At 40.8% G+C, this 19,269-nt stretch overlaps 1 protein-coding gene across 3 annotated transcripts; it reads right to left on the bottom strand.

The window, feature by feature from the left end:
- Positions 1 to 1,204: 1,204 nt before the first annotated feature.
- MRPL32 (mitochondrial ribosomal protein L32) lies at positions 1,205 to 19,230 on the bottom strand. Of its 3 annotated transcripts, XR_014229312.1 has the most exons (5): positions 19,085 to 19,230; positions 18,647 to 18,828; positions 17,794 to 18,032; positions 16,013 to 16,102; positions 1,205 to 5,709 (listed from the first exon to the last, which is right to left on the bottom strand). XR_014229312.1 is itself a non-coding variant. In XM_082323074.1 (4 exons), exons 1-4 carry the CDS (start codon positions 19,206 to 19,208, stop codon positions 5,685 to 5,687), a joined length of 570 nt encoding a protein of 189 aa, XP_082179200.1. In that variant the 5' UTR covers positions 19,209 to 19,230; the 3' UTR covers positions 1,205 to 5,684. The 3 variants fall into 3 exon arrangements, 2 of the variants coding, with proteins under 2 accessions (XP_082179200.1, XP_082179201.1); XM_082323074.1 differs by lacking the exon at positions 16,013 to 16,102; XM_082323075.1 differs by lacking the exon at positions 1,205 to 5,709 and having other exon boundaries at positions 15,447 to 16,102.
- Positions 19,231 to 19,269: the final 39 nt, after the last annotated feature.

Below are 19,269 nucleotides of genomic sequence, written 5' to 3' on the forward strand. Positions count from 1 at the left end.
AAGAGCAATACAAGAGCACAGAATCAAAGGGAGTTGTTTTATCTGCGGTTTTACACAAGGGACCAAAACTTCCCTGATTCTTAAAGCTGCTTTGGCAATCACTAAACTTCTTGCTTGTACAGTGCAAATAACTGTATTTCTCATCTGAAGAGCTCTCCTGCATATTGAAAGAATGAATGAAAGGTGTTCAGAAGCAGGAAAACTGGCTTTCCAAGGGGCTTTGGATGCTTAGATACACTGCTGAGATGTCACTGACATTCACAAAGTCACCCCTCAAGTGACACCCCATAGGCACGTAATGGTATGCTATAGTAATGCCATATGCTATTTATAATAGCTATCTGTAAGTGAGGTAAGCTTGGACATGGAAGATGCACAGCAAAGTGTGGGGACTCCCAGGCCAATATATGATGCTTCTCCAGAAGACCAAAAAGAAGCAGAGTGAAATGCCACAGTAACACGTCTAGGCTGCTTCCAAGACCGAGTTAACGTATTCAGCAATGGTTCAGATGTCTTCACGTAACACTACTGCTCAAGTGTTTGCACCACTGTCCAAAAGCCCACAGCACTGAGCCTCTAGGTATATCTAGTGCATATCTAGGCCCCATCAGGAGCCACAAAATACTACGAATCTGCCGATTTCGTCTGCCAGGCTCAAACCAGGGGGTGCGCTCTCCATGCACCGATTTCCCTGCGCTGCCAAGGAAGTGAGCAGAAGACACCACCACTTCCTTCTGCTCTGTGACTTAGGACGTTCACCTGGAAGGCTCCAGGAATTAGTGCAGTGTCTTGGGCTTTGGGAGATATAGGTCACGTTTTTTAGACAGAGGAAGGTTTTGAATTGAGGTCTCCTATGTAGGTGAATGCACTAGCTAACAACCTGTTGGCTACAGGGAGAAGATGCAACGCTGATTCCTCCTCTGGCCAGCTGTTGGGGTGAAGCTTACTCAGAGAGCAGACTCCTGACTTATGCTCAAGTGGAGCTAGTTGTTTACAGTGAACAAAAGAAAACATATGCTGCAGTCCTAATTTGTACAAGGACTGAAATTTCCTCTATAATACACAGTCAAGCAGAATTGGCTCCACATAAAAAAAACAATTTCAAGATTAAAAAAAGTCCCTTTTAAATTAGCGAGCCTAATGTGCAAGGACCCAGCATAGCCCTTGGACATATACAAATATGTGTAAGGATCAATGTGTCTTTGCTTGCGCTTAACATTGTGCAAATGCTTCTTGAGATCAGGGACTAAATTTTCCTTTTGCAACCAAATAACACCATGGTAATTAATAGAAACCAAAAAGAAATATAGGCTACAAGATTGGTCATTTCAAGAAAATAACCCTACTATCTGAAAGCAAACGCCTGAATATTCAAGAAAAATGAGTTGAGCAGAATGTGCAATCGCATCGGGAGAATCTATTACTTATTCAGTAGCAAATGCATTAAGGATATCATCACAAGCAGTAGCACTGCCAAGTACTATTAAGAAGCTGTGCATTGAGTCAGGCTGCTCCTCATAATTTATTAAATGAATGCCTCTCTCTTCATTCCAGCAAAGACTGGCTTCCGAGATTGTGATGTTAAGAATGATTGGGTAAATTGTTTGCTGCAGGACAGTTTTCCAAACAGCGATAATTTCTATTTGCTTCGTGCGCTGTAGAAACGAGTGCCTGATGCTGACGCAGTCCCTGCGGGCCTGGCCGCTGCTCAGCAGGGTAGCCCCAAGCTCCAGCTAGGAGCCAGGAGCATTTGTCCTCTGTCGGGTGCTGCAGGAGTTGTAACCTCCTCCAGAAAAGCCAGCTGATGTGCCGGCGGTCCCCTCACCTGCACTGCTAGAGAGCTGAAGGCTGGGGACTCCCAGGGAGCATCACATCAAAGCCAGGACTGTTCAGGTGCACAGCACAGCCCTAGATCTCCGCACCAAGAGTAGAGAATGTAACAGTGTCTCTCCCAATCTCACTGCTCCTTTTTTTCTGAGTTTTTTCAGGCTATTTGGAACATATGCCATCCAGCAACCTGGCACAGCGCTGGCACAGGAGTCGCTACAGCTGCTGTAACATATACTACATGAGGATTCCCCTCAGCTGGAGGAGTCCTTAGGCAGCTGCAACCCACGAAATTTACATTTCCTTTAGCATCAGGGAGCTTGTGCAAAATCACGCCTGGGAATCAGAGAACAGGGCCTTCCAAAGATGACTAAAGGACTCCTAGTAGTTCCAGTAAGCACGTACATTTTCACAAGTTCTGTTATTCACCTGCACAGGAAAACGCCCCCAGGTCCCCACGGGAGAGGGAGCAAAATCTCAGAACCGCAGAATGGTTTGGGTTGGAAGGCACCTTTAAAGACCACCTAGTCCAACCCCCCTGCTGTAGGCAGGGACATCTTTCACTAGGTGAGGTTGCTGAAAGCCTCATCCAACCTAACCTTGAACACTTCCAGGGATGGGGCATCCACAACTTGTCTGGGCAACCTGTTCCAGTGTCTCACCACCCTCATTGTAAAAAATTTCTTCCTTATGTCCAATCTAAATCTACCCTCTTTCAGTTTAAAATCATTGACCCTCATCCTGTCACTACAGGCCTTGGTAAAAATTCTCTCTCCGTTTTTCTTATAAGCCTCCTTTATGTATTGAAAGGCCCTAATAAGGTGTCCCCAGAGCCTTCTCTTCTGCAGGCTGAACTACCCCAAATGTGAAGCCCTATGTCGGCAGCTCCCCCGTCTCTCCCAGCTGACTACAGACTAACTGCTTGGGTTGACTTCTCTGCCATTCTAGGCCAATCCTTTAAAAAAAATGCAGGACCAAGACAAAAATCAGGAGCGCACTGCAAAAACGTGCAAATCCAGAAGCAGGTAACACGTGTCAATTCAGACCTTTTTAGGAGAGCCACACTTAATAATGCCCTGCTGCTTACGCCCTTTTACAACACTGTTTTCAGGCCACAGCGAATGCTTCTGGGTCTCAGGAATCTGCGCTTTTATTTCAAATAATGCTATTATAGGAATCTGAAATTATAGATGTCCTAGGAACCCATTCTGTTTAGCCTCAACACAAGGAAACGCATCATCTTCAAAACTTTAATAGATGTACGTACATATAGTTAATTAATTTGGGGTGTTTTAAGTTGGAAGTCTCGGTATAAGAATCCCTTTGGAAAAAAGCTAAGCACCGTGGATTTCCCATCTAGACTGCCACACCCAAATTTTGAGCAGTTGTAGAAATTCTGTAGGAACTCAAATCTGGAATTTCATTTTGGCTTAACCTGGCCCCCTTCTTGTGCAGCATTCTTGATAAGCAGGTCAATTCTTGGATAAATCTTAATGCTTTGGCAGTTCCATAAACAAACACAAGGCAGTCCTCTTGATGGACACCCACAGCTTCCCGAGTTCAGAACGGGACTTCCCTCCATTGCAGTAACACGCACGCTGCCATCGATCTGTTCGCCTCCCTTGGAAGTTACCATGACTGCATCCAGCCACTTCAGCAACAAGTCAATCACTTAAAGGGGTGTAAGCTGCAAAGAAGCAGTGGTCTCCATTTATTTCCAAGCAGATCTGCTGTTATAACCCAAATTACACTAACTAGTGCTTCTGTTGGCTGCCTCAGCGCAGAGGCTACTGCCTGCGTGGCCTTGAAGATGAACTTGCTTCTCACCCCTCGAAGCACTGCCTCAAACCCAAGTTGCGGACTCTTACCAAGACCATGAGGGACAAGCCTACACCACCACTGTATACTTCCCTGGGATACATGGGAAACAGCAGTACAGAGGACCTCATAGGGATCTCATAATTAGCAGATATGCACATATTATTCTGTTTTTCCTCCTAGAAAAATTTTTGCTTTCCCAACACAAAACACAGCACAATAAATTATTAAACCAGAGATTCAGACGACCACATTATTTCCATGTCTTTGCACATCTGAAAATCGGACAACAAAATTTCCTAAGAGCAAAGATGTCTTTTTCTTTTTTTGTCCCCCAGCTTCTCCCTCGCAACCCCGCCATCCTTCTTCAAAAGAAGGTCAATTTTTCATGCAAGCTGTACACATAACTGGTTCAGTTGTTTTGATTTTGCATTTCTGAGTTTTCATGATGCTGGCACCTGTGGGAAAAGTTCACTGAATCTGGATAAGAGATAAGAGATCTACCTTGGTGTATTGAAAGAGGGCTGGCTGGAAGCTACATTTTGTTTTTCCTTTTTTCCATTTTTAAAAAATAGAACGAAGCCTCAGTGGAGACCTAAGACTCGAAAATATTACTGCAAGAATGCGGGGAGCAGAGATGAAGGGATATGTTCTATATTCTCACTCATCATACATCTTCATTGAGCAGAGTGAGAGGAGAGGAAGAGGGAGAAGAGTCATATGTTTTCTTTTGGACTATTTCCTCTAGGAAAATAAAGTTTGGGTTTAAATGAATATTTTTGGAAGCTCCAACAAAATGGACACAGCAGAAAGACCACCCTGTATATGTGAAGTCAAATGAAAAGAGTCTGCTTTCCTTCCTCATTCAAGGAGAGAATAATTTTAAAGTGAATGTTATTATCTTTGTCCTGAGCAACTGGTTTCTAGTAGATGTGAAAGTCACATTAGCTGTGGGATCTGTTTCTGTTTCTTTTTTTCCCCTCGGGGAGGGAGAGAGTACCCTCAAACTCTCAGACATTAGTTTGTAGCTTCAGGTTAGAAGTACCCGCTTATCTAAACATGCTTTCTTGTTTGTTTTCTAACAGGTCACTAGCATGGACATCTCTCAAGCCTGTGGGGGCTAGTCAAGGGACTTCTCTTGCATCTGAGGTGGTCATCCACACCACATCTTACTCACTCCATGGTCTGCAGAATGCAAAAGCAGTACTGAGGAGACACTGGGAGAGATGGAGATAACAGCTGGCATCAAGCAGTATAACCTAAAAAATCACACACAGTTATTATTAGCTTTTTCTACCCAAAGGACAACTGGGCTAAGAGACTAAGGATCAGCAAAGCTGAAAACCTAGCAAGTGTCTGCATAAGTGTCTGCATGAAGAGAAAGCAGCTGGAAGCCTGCTGGCAGACTTTGTGTCAGAGTTCTCCGTCTCAGAGGCACAGCACAAGAGATCAGAAGAGGCACAATGTGATCTGGAGCTGCGATTATGGGATTGTTGCAACCTGGATAAAAGGAAAAAGTTCTGAAGCTTTTCTCATTACAGCTGGGAACAGTTTCATCAAGGGTTCAGCAACTTGCAAAGCTGGTGTGCCAGACCGTATCTTTCTTTCGCAAATTAGCATGCTGATAAAAACTCAGTGGGAGACATGCTCCTGGTGTGAGGTACCTGTGTGGAGAACAGCACCTCTCCCTTCTGCCAAGTTTGTCTCTCAGTGGGAGCTGCTGTTTCTTGTAAATGTCTCCCTCAAAATGCTGCAGGTCTCCTGCAACATCTGCCAGTGCGCAGTTTGGCAACCATGCTTGAGATGCCTGCATCCCAGCCTCAATGACAGTAGAAGGGAACCTTCCCAGCCTTCACCATCAAACACCAGTAAGGCTGCTGGATGTGAGTTCGGCTCAGTGGAGAGTGATTTGGGTCTCTATTGGTATCTGCCTTCAGCTCCTCTGTGTTCGTTCTCCCCGTTTTGTTCAGCATCCTTTTTTGGCTTACCCATTCTTCATGATTCAACACGAGTTTTCTTATTCCCAGTGCTTGCTCTCCTCACAAGTCTGGCAGCCTTTGTGACCTGCAATATATTTGGCAGCTGGCTCAGTACAGACTCATACATGATTTTACTGAAGAAGTTTAGTCTAGTCCAGTTTTGAGGGGAAGGTCAGTAGTACAGTAACGTGCTGAAATATAAGACAGTACAGTGCCCTGTGTAAATGCAGCTTGCCTCTGTTTTATCTCAAGCTGGAGAGGTAAAGACCATAAGCTCATCACAAAAGAAGCAGCGAAGGAAACTTTAGGAAGACAGAGAGTTGAGGAAATCATATAGTTTATTTGGGAAACCTGTATAATTGCCTGAAGCACTGAGAATATTTGCTTTCAAGACTTTTGTGGGTCAGATTTCCTCTGCAGAGGCAATTTTAGCTCTGCCAATTGGTCAGAAATGACCTAAGGAATCTCATATGAGTTTAATTTTTCCACTTTATTCTCTGTTTAAAGAAGTTCCCAGAACCCTTGCTAGCATAGACAATATGAGGTTTGTCTTTATATACCTTGGGTGGGGTGGGGGGGAAGCACAGCTTCTCCTTATGTCACCTGTCCTGTTCCTTACCAACTCACACAATCACAAGATAAACCATATTTCACCTGCCTTTTAACTGTCTCTGGTAACACTTGTTTTTTTCATTATCAAACTGTATTACTGGCGTATCTCAGGCCATGGGATAATTGTTCAACAAATTAACTTCACCACTTTCCCAAGAGGATCTAGACTGGACATAAATAATCTGTTGGATGCTCAGCTGTCCTAAACTGTTCAAAAAAGTTAAGTCAGAACAAACAAAAAAAACCGAAATAGACAACTGGAGAGTATAAGTGAAATTTTCAAAGCAGCTTATGCCTATGAAGATACATTCCTGTTTATTTTAATGTGCTTAGGCTGCCTTTTTTTTAAATTCCAAAGTATTTTGTTTCATTAAGTTGTCTCAACTTCTCCACATCTTTTCACTGCTGCCTTTCTCCCATGACTACAGGTTTCCCCATGGGTTCTGCCCAACATAGGGCTTTCTTTGGCTATTAAATAAAACTAGGAGCTAGACTGTGACTTGGATCAGCCACACTATGATACTGGGTCAAATGCTACTTGAACTCTGCTTCAATCACACTGGCAGAGAGAAGCCTACTTCTGTACTGGAGCAAGTGGAGGCAGAACGGATGGTCCTTGTTCTGCTCCTCTGACCCAGTGTTTGTGAAGGGAAGGTTATACCAAGAGTACCTTGTTAATACAATCTTTCTTCCTCTCTAGAGTAAAAAAGATGGCAAAACCAAAAAGATGCAACCAAAACCAGATAAGCAACAAAATATGATGCAGGGGGGAAAAAAAAGTAATTCCCTGGGAAATGACATCTCCTGTTAACTATAGTCATAAACTCAAATATGAGGAGGCAAAGCAGGAAAAGATGCATTTTTTAGTTTAAAGTTTTGTCCCATAGGAGCTGGAATAACTTGAACGATAGAGACACCCATCACAACTTCGTCACAACATAGCTCTCAGCTGTGGAATGATTAAATCCCAGAATTAAATCAAGCATTTACTAGACTAAATAAAATCCTGTCAAACCTGATTTCCACAGCTGGATTATGCCTTCTTAGGCTACAGCAAGACAGTCAAGATTAGCCAAAGTCTTTCAAAAAGGAAGTCCACCTAAAATAACCTTTGCTTCATTATCAGGCCTAATCTTACCGAGCTGAATTATATCTTTGTTGCAACTAAAGCCACAACCCTGAAGAATTCTGCTACACGTAGGACAAAATTGTGAGCTCCCTATCTCTACCTTAGAGGAACTCCAGGCAACCAGGAAAGAGTTTCACTGTCTAAATTAATCTTTGCAGTACAGAGGCTGCTAAATTTTTGCATACAATAGCTCAATATTTACCCAGAGCTGTATGTAGGGGCATGACCTTGCCTTGAAACAGGAGCTCACCACTGCTGCTATAGAAGATAAAGAAGTGGAAGATGAGAGCTTTTTTTTCCCTGTAGTGTCAGAAGTTGGTCACCTTCCAAACAGCGGGGTGGTTTTGCTGAAGACTTACTACCCATATTCACAACTACTGCGCTGGTGCATCAGCTATTTAATGGACGTAGTGGGAGCAGGTTCTAAGTAGTAACTGAATTTAGCTGTGACATTTCATTTCATCGTGAAACAGATTTTTTTTTGCTAAGAAAATGCTCACATGCTTCCCTCTACTCTTGCCAGTTTAATTACACCTTCAATAATTCAGTCGGTAGCTGCTCAATCCTCCTAGTTAAATTATTAAGTAGAAGAGTGGAAAAACCCACAACTGAGCATGTGAGACGGAGTGCTCTAGGAATGCAGCTAGCGTCGGGCACACGCAACATCTGGGAGAGTGAGTCTTGGAGCGATTCTCCATCTGAGCCTAATCTCACATCTCCAAACACACAGGATTTCCCTTCTTCCCTCCCTCTCTGCCTTTGTGTTTTTCCTTCATCCTCCACACTTCCCATCACCTTTCCCAAACAAAGCTTTTGGGTGTCTTTGTGGTTTCCCCAGTAAAGTGTCTTTTTATATGCTGAATGGAAATGTCAGGTCCCAAACACACTTCAAGACAAGATCTCAGAAGAACAAAGAAAGGTTTGTTTTCAAGAGCTAGGGAAGAACATAAGGTAACTAGAACTTCAGTGGGGGTAAAGATAAGGGTTTCATAGAACAGCTAAAGATGAAAAAGAGAAATCTTTAGAAGAAAATATGGGAAGAAGGAACATCTAACAGATGGGTCAGAGATGCAGGAATAGTGAAACAAAGCTGATAGCTTCACAGAGACAAAGGAATGTGGAAAGCAAGAGGGAGAATGGATTTGGGATTATACATGAAAAGGCAGAAAGAAAGTAAAATGACACTTTTTAACGATATAATTAACTATCCTTATTGAAGCTTTCTTTCAGCTCCTAAATTTGCATATATGCTTCCCATTTTGATCCACGTTTCTGGTTATTAACTTGCGATAAGGTCATCCACTTGAAAAGAATTTCTGAACAAGGCAATGAAGTAATTAATTTCTCTGTTACAGAACTTGTTTAGTGAATAACAATACTTAATATTTTAAGACAATTTTCCCCTACTTAGAAGAATATATGGAATATGTGTGAATAAGTAGTAGAAAAAACCTTACCCCTCAAGGAAAGTGGTGGGCTAATTAAAGCACTTCTCATACACTGATGTAATATTAAAAAACTAATTAAATACAAAATGTGGCTTTCTGCTGGCTTTGAGAAAACCAGTGCATAAATTAATTGAAAGGTATTGCAGCCAGATAAACTACATGGCAAGCGAATCAAAACCATGCTGTTTTTTATGGGATACAAAATCCACAACTGGTGGCGGTCCACAACTAACAATCTGTGTTCGCTTTGCATGACCCTATGAGAACAAGGTGCTTACAAGACGAGATCTCGGCACTTATGATGAGATCTCTGCTTTCCCTATAGAGTACCAGCACTGAGTACTCTCCAGCTGTTCATTCCCTTTCCTCCTCCATACACATTTCCATACTACTGCTTTTCTGATAATCCCCCATGGCCTCAGGACTTTCTCTGTAGCTAAAATAAGATATAAAGCCATACTAGTCTCAGCATAATGAGTGATGCATCAGACCTCTACTTCTATATGCTGCCACTATCTTTCCAGCTGATCAGAAATAGAAAAAATTGGATACACGTATCTCTGGGTGAGCAAATGGAGGATCCTCCTCAGCACAAGCTCTTCATTGTTGTCAGTGTTACGTATTGCTGCTGCTGGAGCTGTGCAGACACAAAGCATTGTTTTGTAGGAGCTGAATTTCACAAAAGCACAATGTCCTTTTCTTTAAAGGAAAATACAAACTGGAAAGAAGAAGTCAACAAGGTACAGAGAGTCCTCCATGTTTATTGACTATCTTGGGGACTGTATGCTGAAAGTAATTTGCACCAAGTTGTTCACCAGTTCTTGAGCTTTGGCTCAGTATTCTGCTTTAATGGAAAATGACTGAGGAAGAGAGCAGGAATTGTGCCAGTCCAGGATTTCAAACTTAAAATGGAGGAAACCTGAGAATACTGCTTAACTTCTGCCCTGCATGAATTCATTTATTGCAAAATCCGGAGGGGCTAATGCAGAGCCCAGCAGTAGGTTGGTTGGAAATATGGAACCATGCTTATCCCTATGTACGCTGCTTAGATCAATAGTTTAACAAAGGTGAAATTAGCCCCAAGGCCATATGCAGAAAATAGGAGGAGGGTACTAAGAAAATTGGGCTGTATAAAATGTAAGGTCTTCTTTCAAGAAAGGTGTCCAACAGTTAATGTTTTCTTAAAATTCAAATGGGGAAAATAAGTGATTAGGTTGGGAAATCACAAGACATGCCAAAGCTATGCATACTTTGGCAGTGGGGTAAGCAGCACAGGGAAGTCCACCGTGGCCAAATTATAATGCAAATGTCTAAATCTTCAGGCATTGCAGCAAGAATTGCCTCATGGATAGAGTCCAGGAAAGCAGAGCACCAGGCAGTCCATGGAAAACGATAGCTGGCAGTTCCTCCAGCAGGAACAAGAATAACAGTTGGTGTCTGGCCTGTCAAACATTCCCCATACTTCTGGCTATTTCATTGATGGAAGAACTATGGTACACTTCAAATAGCTTAAATTTAAAAATCTCAGCTCCATATCCTCTCCAGTAAGGGCAGAAAGAGATTCTCCTTCATATTTCTCAGAGCCAAACGTGGCTATAAGATCTGTCAAAGAAGGATATGGAGTCCTTTTTTTTGCTCCTTCAAATGCTATGTTCCTGATACAGATAGCATTCTTGAAAATCATATTAACAAAGCCAACGTCTGTGCTCTTGGGAAGATACCGTCATTGCAAACAGGGTCATTACAACATCGATAAATGGAAAAGAATTAAATTACTTTTGATCAAGACTACCTATTCTCAATCAGTTGCCTGTTGAATCTGATAAGTCATATAACCTAAGCAACAGATTCAGGGATCGCAGCATCTGCCAAATCAGCAGGATGAGGAAGATACACTCTAGTGGCTTGAAAGCAAAGTACATGTCTTTGATCGGAAAGAAAAGGGAAAAAATGATCACAAATTCTCTTCCTTTGTATTTTTCAGCATGAAGTGTCTCAGAGGAAAAATGTTTTCTCTGAGAAGTGATTTAAACCAATTCTTTGCACATTGGTACTGCTGGTTTTGCTGGCAAATGATTTCTGGATCTCATGTTCTTGGGTTTTTTTCAAACAATTTAATCGCTTGCATTGTTTGGATTGTTTTTTTTTTCCCTATTAGAGAGAATGTCTTGTATATAGCAGATAAAGAAGGCACCCTATTCCTGAACCAAAAAAAACTGATCTGTGGGGGACACATCTTTTACTTCTAGGACCACACTTATTTTTAGATTCATACATTAAAAAATTTCTGGGGACAGATTCTGCCATTGTTGTTCAGCTAAGTCATACTCTTATAAATAACCCCGCTGCACAGAATGGCTTTTCTTTTAGGGTAAGACACTCTTCTGCAAGTGAAAGGAGAAAAAAAGAAGGCATCATTTAGTAATAAACCAAATTTCCAGCTTATCTATCTGAAGAGCTATGAATAAAGGCCCTCATGGGCCTATGTCCTAACAAATGTTTAGATATATAGTATCTTTGCAGCAGTTTACTTGATCAAAACACAAACCCAGCTAGATCAATGGCCACCACAAGTGATAATTGTTATTATTCCCTAACCTGTGACACAGCAGAGAATACAATGGGCTGATAATCTGCAAATAGCTTTAGTTCCTTCCTCTGCCACTGACTGAGGGAGCAATTTTGAGGAATTCACTTGCTCTTTCTGCACCTCAGTTTGCCACCTGTCAAGTAGGAATCATGCCATTTAGCTTCCAATATAAATTGCTAACATGAAAGTGATGCACGATGGAGTGGTATTTGCTATGCCATCCATTTCTGCAGTGCCATACACTCGAGTACTTTGCAGTTATTCACTCAGTTGCACAATGTAGGTATGTTTCTTGCAGTAACTCCTATTGTACTCTTTGTATTACATACACAGCAACAGGATGCCTCTTACTTCTACAACCTTGCTAATGACTGTACCTCCTTGGTCTTCAACCCTTCCTCCATTCGTTTTTCATAGTAACTTTGTGGTAATCTACTCCGTGCTGGACAAAAATATCTGTGAAGGATTCATTTGGGGCAAGAGAAATTCAAATGTCTCAGCATTCTCCTGAACTCCTAGAAGATTACATTCTTTGTTCATAAATCACCTTATCCAAAGGACTATGGCAGAGCTGGACTCATGGGCTCAACTGATGTATCATGATGGGTGTTGGAAACTGACAGGCTTAATTTTTGCTTCCTTGATTTCAGTAAAAAAATGCTTTCATGATCTCATTAAGTGACTTTGTAACACAACAGCTTGATGCTTTACAGCCTGCCTCTCAGTCACTTGGAATTACAATTTCCTTTAAAAGAAATCCTACTGAAATCAATGGCTTCTTGAAGATCAAGGTATCATTTATCCTGTTTAAGAGTGACAGAATTATATAAGCTATCTTTAATTGGACCGAATCCTGATGTTATTCTTCAACACACCTTAGATGCTTTGCTTGATCTGATTATGACTGAGTAGGAACAGTCAAAAGATGAAGGAGTAGGAACTTCCAAACCCAATGTATTTAGAACAAACCTTTCCTACAGAACTGGTCTGTCAATTTTGAGCCTTAAGCTATTCAGTATAGCCCCTTTAAAACCACTATTCTTTGTACTTAATATTAATCCCAGATTATAAAGTGAAACATACATCTTTTCAATAGCCTGTTCAAAATCCTTCATTCCATTGGAAGTATTTCATATAATGTTCTTTAGAGCTTCACCATAATGGAAAACAGAGCTGTAAGCCATATTGCTAGACAAGCCGATGAGCCTGTGTGATGGGGCTGGGAATAGAAACAGCATTAGTATACCTTGGGAATGGACGTAAAAGCTATGTCAGCTGTGTAAGTAGGGACTGACTGTCCTTCCTACACCATGACACACACTGCATTTAATGTGCCTGTTCCTCTTGAGCCTCGTGAGCTGGTCCCAAATTTAGGACACATAAAGGATTAATCAAGATTAAACCCAGGACATGTCAGACAGAACATTTCTATATGATTATGTAGTGAGAACAACTCCATCAGAACCACCTTGTATAAAGAAGAGTCTGTGCCCTTTCAAGAAACCAAGGGAAACAGCCAGATGCTTGTGTATTTGGATGATCAGAACACACTAAGTAGATCCCAAATTTTCAAAATCATAAGACTGGTTTAAAAGGTATGACACTTAAGAAAATAATAATATAGGATTGGTTTTCTGCCTCATGATTTTCCAAATCTTTGCTTCTTCATCTTTGACCCACCATCTTAGAACCAGGACATCTGCTTTATTTAAAAACAAACAAACAAACAAGCAACACACATGATCCAGGAGTGAGGCTTTAGAGAAATCCCTGACAAGTACTGCATGTTGACAACTCCACAAAAGCTTTTGTTTTGGATCTTCTGCTCCAGAGCAGTTTCAGTTTTGCTTTTCATATGTTTATGCAGCACATTCAATATGAAATGAATCCTACACCCCTTTCTGCTAAATACGTATATTGTCCTCAACCAGGGGAAACGGAAATATAGGATGTTTGAAAGAAATTCAAGTTATCAACTGATTAGACTTAATTTACCACATTCATCAAATACATTCTTAGTTTTCACCTGTAAAGCCAATCTTGTTGATATCCAGCAGTAGTTTCACAGGTATATACTCTGCATTCAAAATATATATACTTGCATACATCCATATGTCCAAGGTTTCAGTACATTGGACCAAATTCTGCCATGAATTATACTCCACTGATTTCAACAGAATTTCCTAGGAATATACATAGAGTAGGCAAAACTAGATCCATCACTGCTGCATAGCCTATTTCCTTCTCATTCCTTTCATTGATTTTCTTCCTACTTGGCGCCATTCTTGATGTCTTTGGCAGGTTAAGAGTTAGGCAAATTATGTGGAAACAACTTGTATTTACTGATTCTCATTCACTGTATAAATTACACAATGCAGTCATATGAGGTAAAAGAAGGATTTTTGCTAATATCTTATTTAAATACTAATTAACAAGTAAGTTCTAAAGATACAGGCACCTTTATCACTCGTGTGCTTCCAAAGCATCTTAAAACTTTGATGGAGCACACAATCTTCAATTCCCTGCTGAGCAACTAATACTCATTTAAACACCACACTGGTTTTCTTTTCTTTCCACCTCGTGTCTGCTGTTTGCAAATTGATCCTTATGACTCTACAGATTCAAGGCAGTTATACCTTGAAATTCATTGGAATGCTGCCAGACCTATTATGTGCAGGACTTTCTAGCTGCATAAATAAAATGTCAACTAACAGAATACAAAAAAACTAACTAACTAACAGAATACAAAAAAACTAACGGGCATACAAAGCAACATAGAATTACATAATCTGTAATTAAGAGGCATAAAAAGAGCTCCGCTATCTTCTTAGGGAAAAATGATAGGTACAACTGCAATTTCAACTAATTCATGCAGCAAAGAGCAGGAATGCATAAATATACACAAAAGCCAGTGCATTAGTTCTCGGTATAGATCTAATTAAATTTAGTTGGAACAATGAATTACAATAGACTAGTTTATGTCTCATAACTATTGTATTTTTCTTTGTACTTAGCAAATTTAGTCTTTTTGCAGATCTTTTGCTTGCACAGGTGCAAATTTCTTGAATCTGACACTGACTTTTCCTGTCCCATCTTTGGCTTGTTTTGCACCTACCAGAAAGCTACACTCCTCCGCCACCTAGTGCTTTAAAGAAGTATATTTTATAACTGCCAGCTCTTGCTGGCACTGTGTTCAACAGAATAGATGAGGACTGTGCAGAAACCTCTTATTAGAATTTCCTTGCTAAATGGGAGACTAAAAAGAAACTTGGTTTATCAACCTCTATGGATATCACAATTGATCACTGCCAGAGATCACCTCTATCTCTGCAGATCTTAGTATAATACAAAATCGTTTAGCAACTTCGATCTTCGTATTTTAGGACATTACATCATCTTCCCCGTTCTTTCTAAAATGTAAAATACAATAATTTTTACAAAAAATCCTTATAGAGGAAAAAAAATAATAGAATATAACATCTATTTAATCATATGAAAAAGAATGTCTTTTTCAACTACTAGCTGGTTCCCAATGTATCAAAGTGAAATTCCCCCGAGGCATATAATTTTTGTTTTTAAATGGATTCTGGAGTACAATATTTGTAACAACCAGCTTGCTTTTTGTTAGTTTTAATTTACATTGTTTCAAAAAGTATATGTTTCTATATTATCAGTATTGCAATTTATATTTCTTTCAAAATTACATATAAACAGGGTTTATTTCAAGTAACAGGCTATGCTATATCTTTTAGAGGAACTCTGGAATTTTTAAAATTTTTTTTTTTTTTAAAAAGTAACGGAGCTTCGTATTGTTAATGTTAATAAAATGAAGCTATGAAAGTGAGCTTCCCTTTACTCTTCTTTTGAAGGAAAAGTCATTCAAACTAAACTGTTCTGACTCGCACTGAAGATAATTTCTTTTTTGGAAAATTAACTGGTACTGTATCAATTGCATATACAAATCTTCAGTATTTGTCAGTTATTTCTCATTATACTTTTAGAGAGCATGAATACCAGATATTTTAATGACTTTTTACCCCCACAGTACTCAGAAACCACTATGAAACATTATCAAGCATCTCCTCTTGTCTGGATTGCACAAATGCAGTACTAACATAAGCAGTATGGCTGTGAAATGAATCCTTACCTAACCGTGACCTGGCAAGTATCTTAAAATGTCTAGTGTTGACACAGCCTAACTTCACTCGTGTCATAAGAACTCTATTTGTAAAACATCTTCATTGCTTCACTGATGTTATAATTCAATGAACTAATGCAATATACTGCCAATTATAATTATTACTCCATTAGCAGAAACCACGTCTTCTCTCATGTTTAGAGAAAAAGTCTTTTCTTTTTTTTAAATAATACCTCTGTGTTTCCGAGAAATTAACCCATGACTCTCAACATCCCAGGCTAATTCACCTTATTCCTCTACAGAACCTTTGTCAAAAAATTAAATATATAAAACCCAACTAAGACAGTAAGGTGTAATTGGTCCTATAATATCTGGACAAAGAAACAAAAAAAAAAATCCTCCTCTCCCTAAAATACGTACACACCTTTCCCTCGGGACAATATATCTGTCTTATTGCTTGGCTAATCTCACCTCCAATATGTCAGTCTCATCCCATGCAGCTCTGCCAAAAGTAAGCCTTCCACTCTGCATCCTTCTTGCCACCTTTTATTGGCTTCAGTTCTGAGTAAGTGAAAAACAGATATGACTGGAATAAATCCTGGACAAATTGAAAAGAACTTACGTTGTTTGCTTGGATGCTGTCAACTAAATGGCATCTATTTGCACTTATCAGCTTTCATTATTCCCTTAGACTATGGAGGAAATGTAACATCTCCGCTAACATCTGTTCCTACCAGTTATGTTTCAGAACATGGAATCTAGAGTGAGGAAAGCAGAAGTGAAGCGTTACAGCACACCCGAGCCCACTCCTTAAGCAGGCATAATTGGCTCAGGCACGTACAAACGAAGGTGGTTGTGGAAAGCGTGGTCCCGTGTCCTCCGCTTTCATATTCCTATTGTCCACGCTGCCCCTTTTCTGACTCTGACACGAGCCAAGCTACAGGGAGGTACCTACTCAAAACAAAGCTGTCGAAAGCCAGGGGACAGTACTCTGTCAGCATAGCTCCCTGAACCAGGACAGCACAGGAGCAGATACACTCAAGTGCCAAGGAAAAACAGGGACAACCCAGCCAGGGTTAGGGGCAGGCTTGCATTTTTTGGCTGCAAATAGCTATTAGACTGGCTGAGCCATAATATCAAACAGTACCGTTTGTATATTGAAATTCCAACCTAAAATTGAAAACAGTCTTAATCTTAAATGCAATGGTGCTACTGTGTGGCTAAAGCCGAAGTGAAAATCCACAGCTAGGTGCTGTAACTGCACCACTGAAGAGTACCAACGGGCAGTAGAGGGCAGAGCTGTCCCCCTCTGCAGAAGACTCAAGACGGGAAGGCACCACGGTTCTTTGTGGTTTTCCAAGCACACACGGACCACCCAGGCTACTTAATGGCAATGGCTGCAAATAATCAGCTTTGACCCTTGTCAAATTTACAGATTTCTAGTCATTACATTTCAACTCGTTATTTCACTCAAGAAATCAAGTGCACTTTGAGGGGGAAAAAAAAAGGCTTTCCATATCCCTTTAAGACAGAAAATTATTTTGTACACTGACAACAGCAAGAAACACTTAACCTTCAGTCCAGTACATAAAAAGCACAAATACTACATGGCAACGACTATTTCACTCAAAACCAGGAATATCATCAAGTATCTCAAACAGCAGCATTGTGCAGAGATCCAGGCAGGTTCTGTTAAGAGCCATGGAAATAACCAGATAACTGTATCTTTCCATGTAAATATCCTTTGTATCTAATCAACATTGGGTTTAAACTCCTCTCTCCGCCCCCCCCCCCCCCCTTTTTTTTTCCTCTCCTCCAAAAGTACAGCAGCCAAAAACAGAAAGCAGATGTCCCTGGGAAACTTAACGTACTTTATTTTACATCTATGAATGTTTTCTCTTTGTTAAAAAAATGTTATTTACAAAACCAGCACAGAACATTAGCATACAAATTATTCAGTGTACTGTATGCAGATGTCCAAACCCAAGGTAGATCCTCATTTGTATTTAATTGCTGACTGCTATGACGTATCACTAAGAAGCATTTCCCACTGCATGTTATAGAAACACCACCTGACTGCAAAATCATGTGGCATGACATGTAATTCAAGCAGGCTTCCCAAAAGTTCATAGGTTTTATGTATTAACATTGAGCGAACAAAACGGGGAAAACATTCTTGAAAATCATGATCTCTCTTGCTGTAGCAACTGGTTTTGTTTGCATTAGTTCTATAGCATCAATTTTGAACAAACCAAGAGGGACGCTTCCTGGCTCTTTCAATGATCCGCTTGCCTTCATCTTTTTCTGTGGGCTTTTCTCCATCATAGAGGACGACAGTCTCTACAGTTGGAGCATTAAATGGTCCTCCTTCCTTTTCACGTATTTCCATTCGTATCAGTCGAGTTTCTGCTTTGACCTTTGCATAACAATAGCCACAAAGGACGTGTTTCTGTTTCAAGTTTCCACACTCAGGACAAACATCTATGTTCCTCTAAAAAAGACAGTGTAAAATAGGAAATTTTGTAATTTGAAAAACAGCAACAAAAGAAACAGGGAACAATCACAAACTACTAAAAATACTAAATGAAATACCAGAGAAGTTCAATTGCCTTTTCAAAATTTATTCTTCTAAGTAAAATAATTTTTCTGTAATGTATTGCTAGGTCGAATACTTACTATGAAAACTAGTCTACAAAGTCAATACCTAAATCATTAAGCCTATTGATATTTAGAAGACTAAAGACCTATCAACTCAATTAGATGCACAGGAAGTATAGACCTTTTCTATTTATACTAGCTGTTTAGCTAAAATTCACATTTTGTTGGCTTGCACCTAACCTGTCACTGTTTATTTAACCACAGACTACTGTCACACATGATGAATGTACCTGTTACAAAGTATTTTGAGGATTACAAGGTCTTTTAAGCTTATTTATAAATAAATTCCAGAAAGCTTTTTCAGTCAGTATTGACCACTATAACGGTTCTGTAAAATACGTGAGATGAAAATGACTGGCGTAAATCTTACTCCAGCATGGTTGTTTGCCATCAACAAAATTATTTGCAGTGAATAAGGTAGCAAGCCTGCGGAAATTTGGTGATTACCTTTACTTTTATAAGCTTATTGGGATTTCTTCGCCTGCAGCGGTTCACTTCAATGGTGCGCCTTTTCTTTGGCGCCGCCATCCACAAGATGCTATCGAACAGGCTTGGCGCCTCGTTACTTTCGCTAGTGTCGTTTACCGGTTGTGGAAGAAAAGCTGGAGCTTGGACGGCTAGTGCTGGTCCTGAAGGAAAAAGAAAAGGTAATTCATTACACCCAACCCCCATTTTCGCGTGCAGCAGAGGAAATACGACGCGGATGCTACCGACTCCCCCAAAGCGAGGAGGGAAGAGCGGACAGCGGCGCCTCTCACCCCGTTCCCTCGCTGTCCCCAGGGCTGCGCGCTCTCCTGCTCCAGCACCCTCCCTCGGCCGTTCAACGGTAAAAATGAGTCCCGCCGCCCTCTCCTTCAGCCGAGAGGAGAACAGACCGGTACCTACCCCAGGGCGGGCACTGGCCCCTGGAGAAACCCGACAAAAGGCCGCGCTCCAGCCGCCCCCAGCAGCGCTGAAGGAGAGCGCGAAGCCGCGGCAACGGAGAGAAGACGACCACCAGAGCCGCCATATCCCACACAGCCCCGCCAAGGCCTCAGGGGAGGGGAAGCCGGTCGCTCGCCCGAGGGCGC

The sequence above is a fragment of the Platalea leucorodia genome (assembly GCF_965183815.1).
Source record: "Platalea leucorodia genome assembly, chromosome: 1".
NCBI classification, from domain to species: Eukaryota; Metazoa; Chordata; class Aves; order Pelecaniformes; family Threskiornithidae; genus Platalea; species Platalea leucorodia.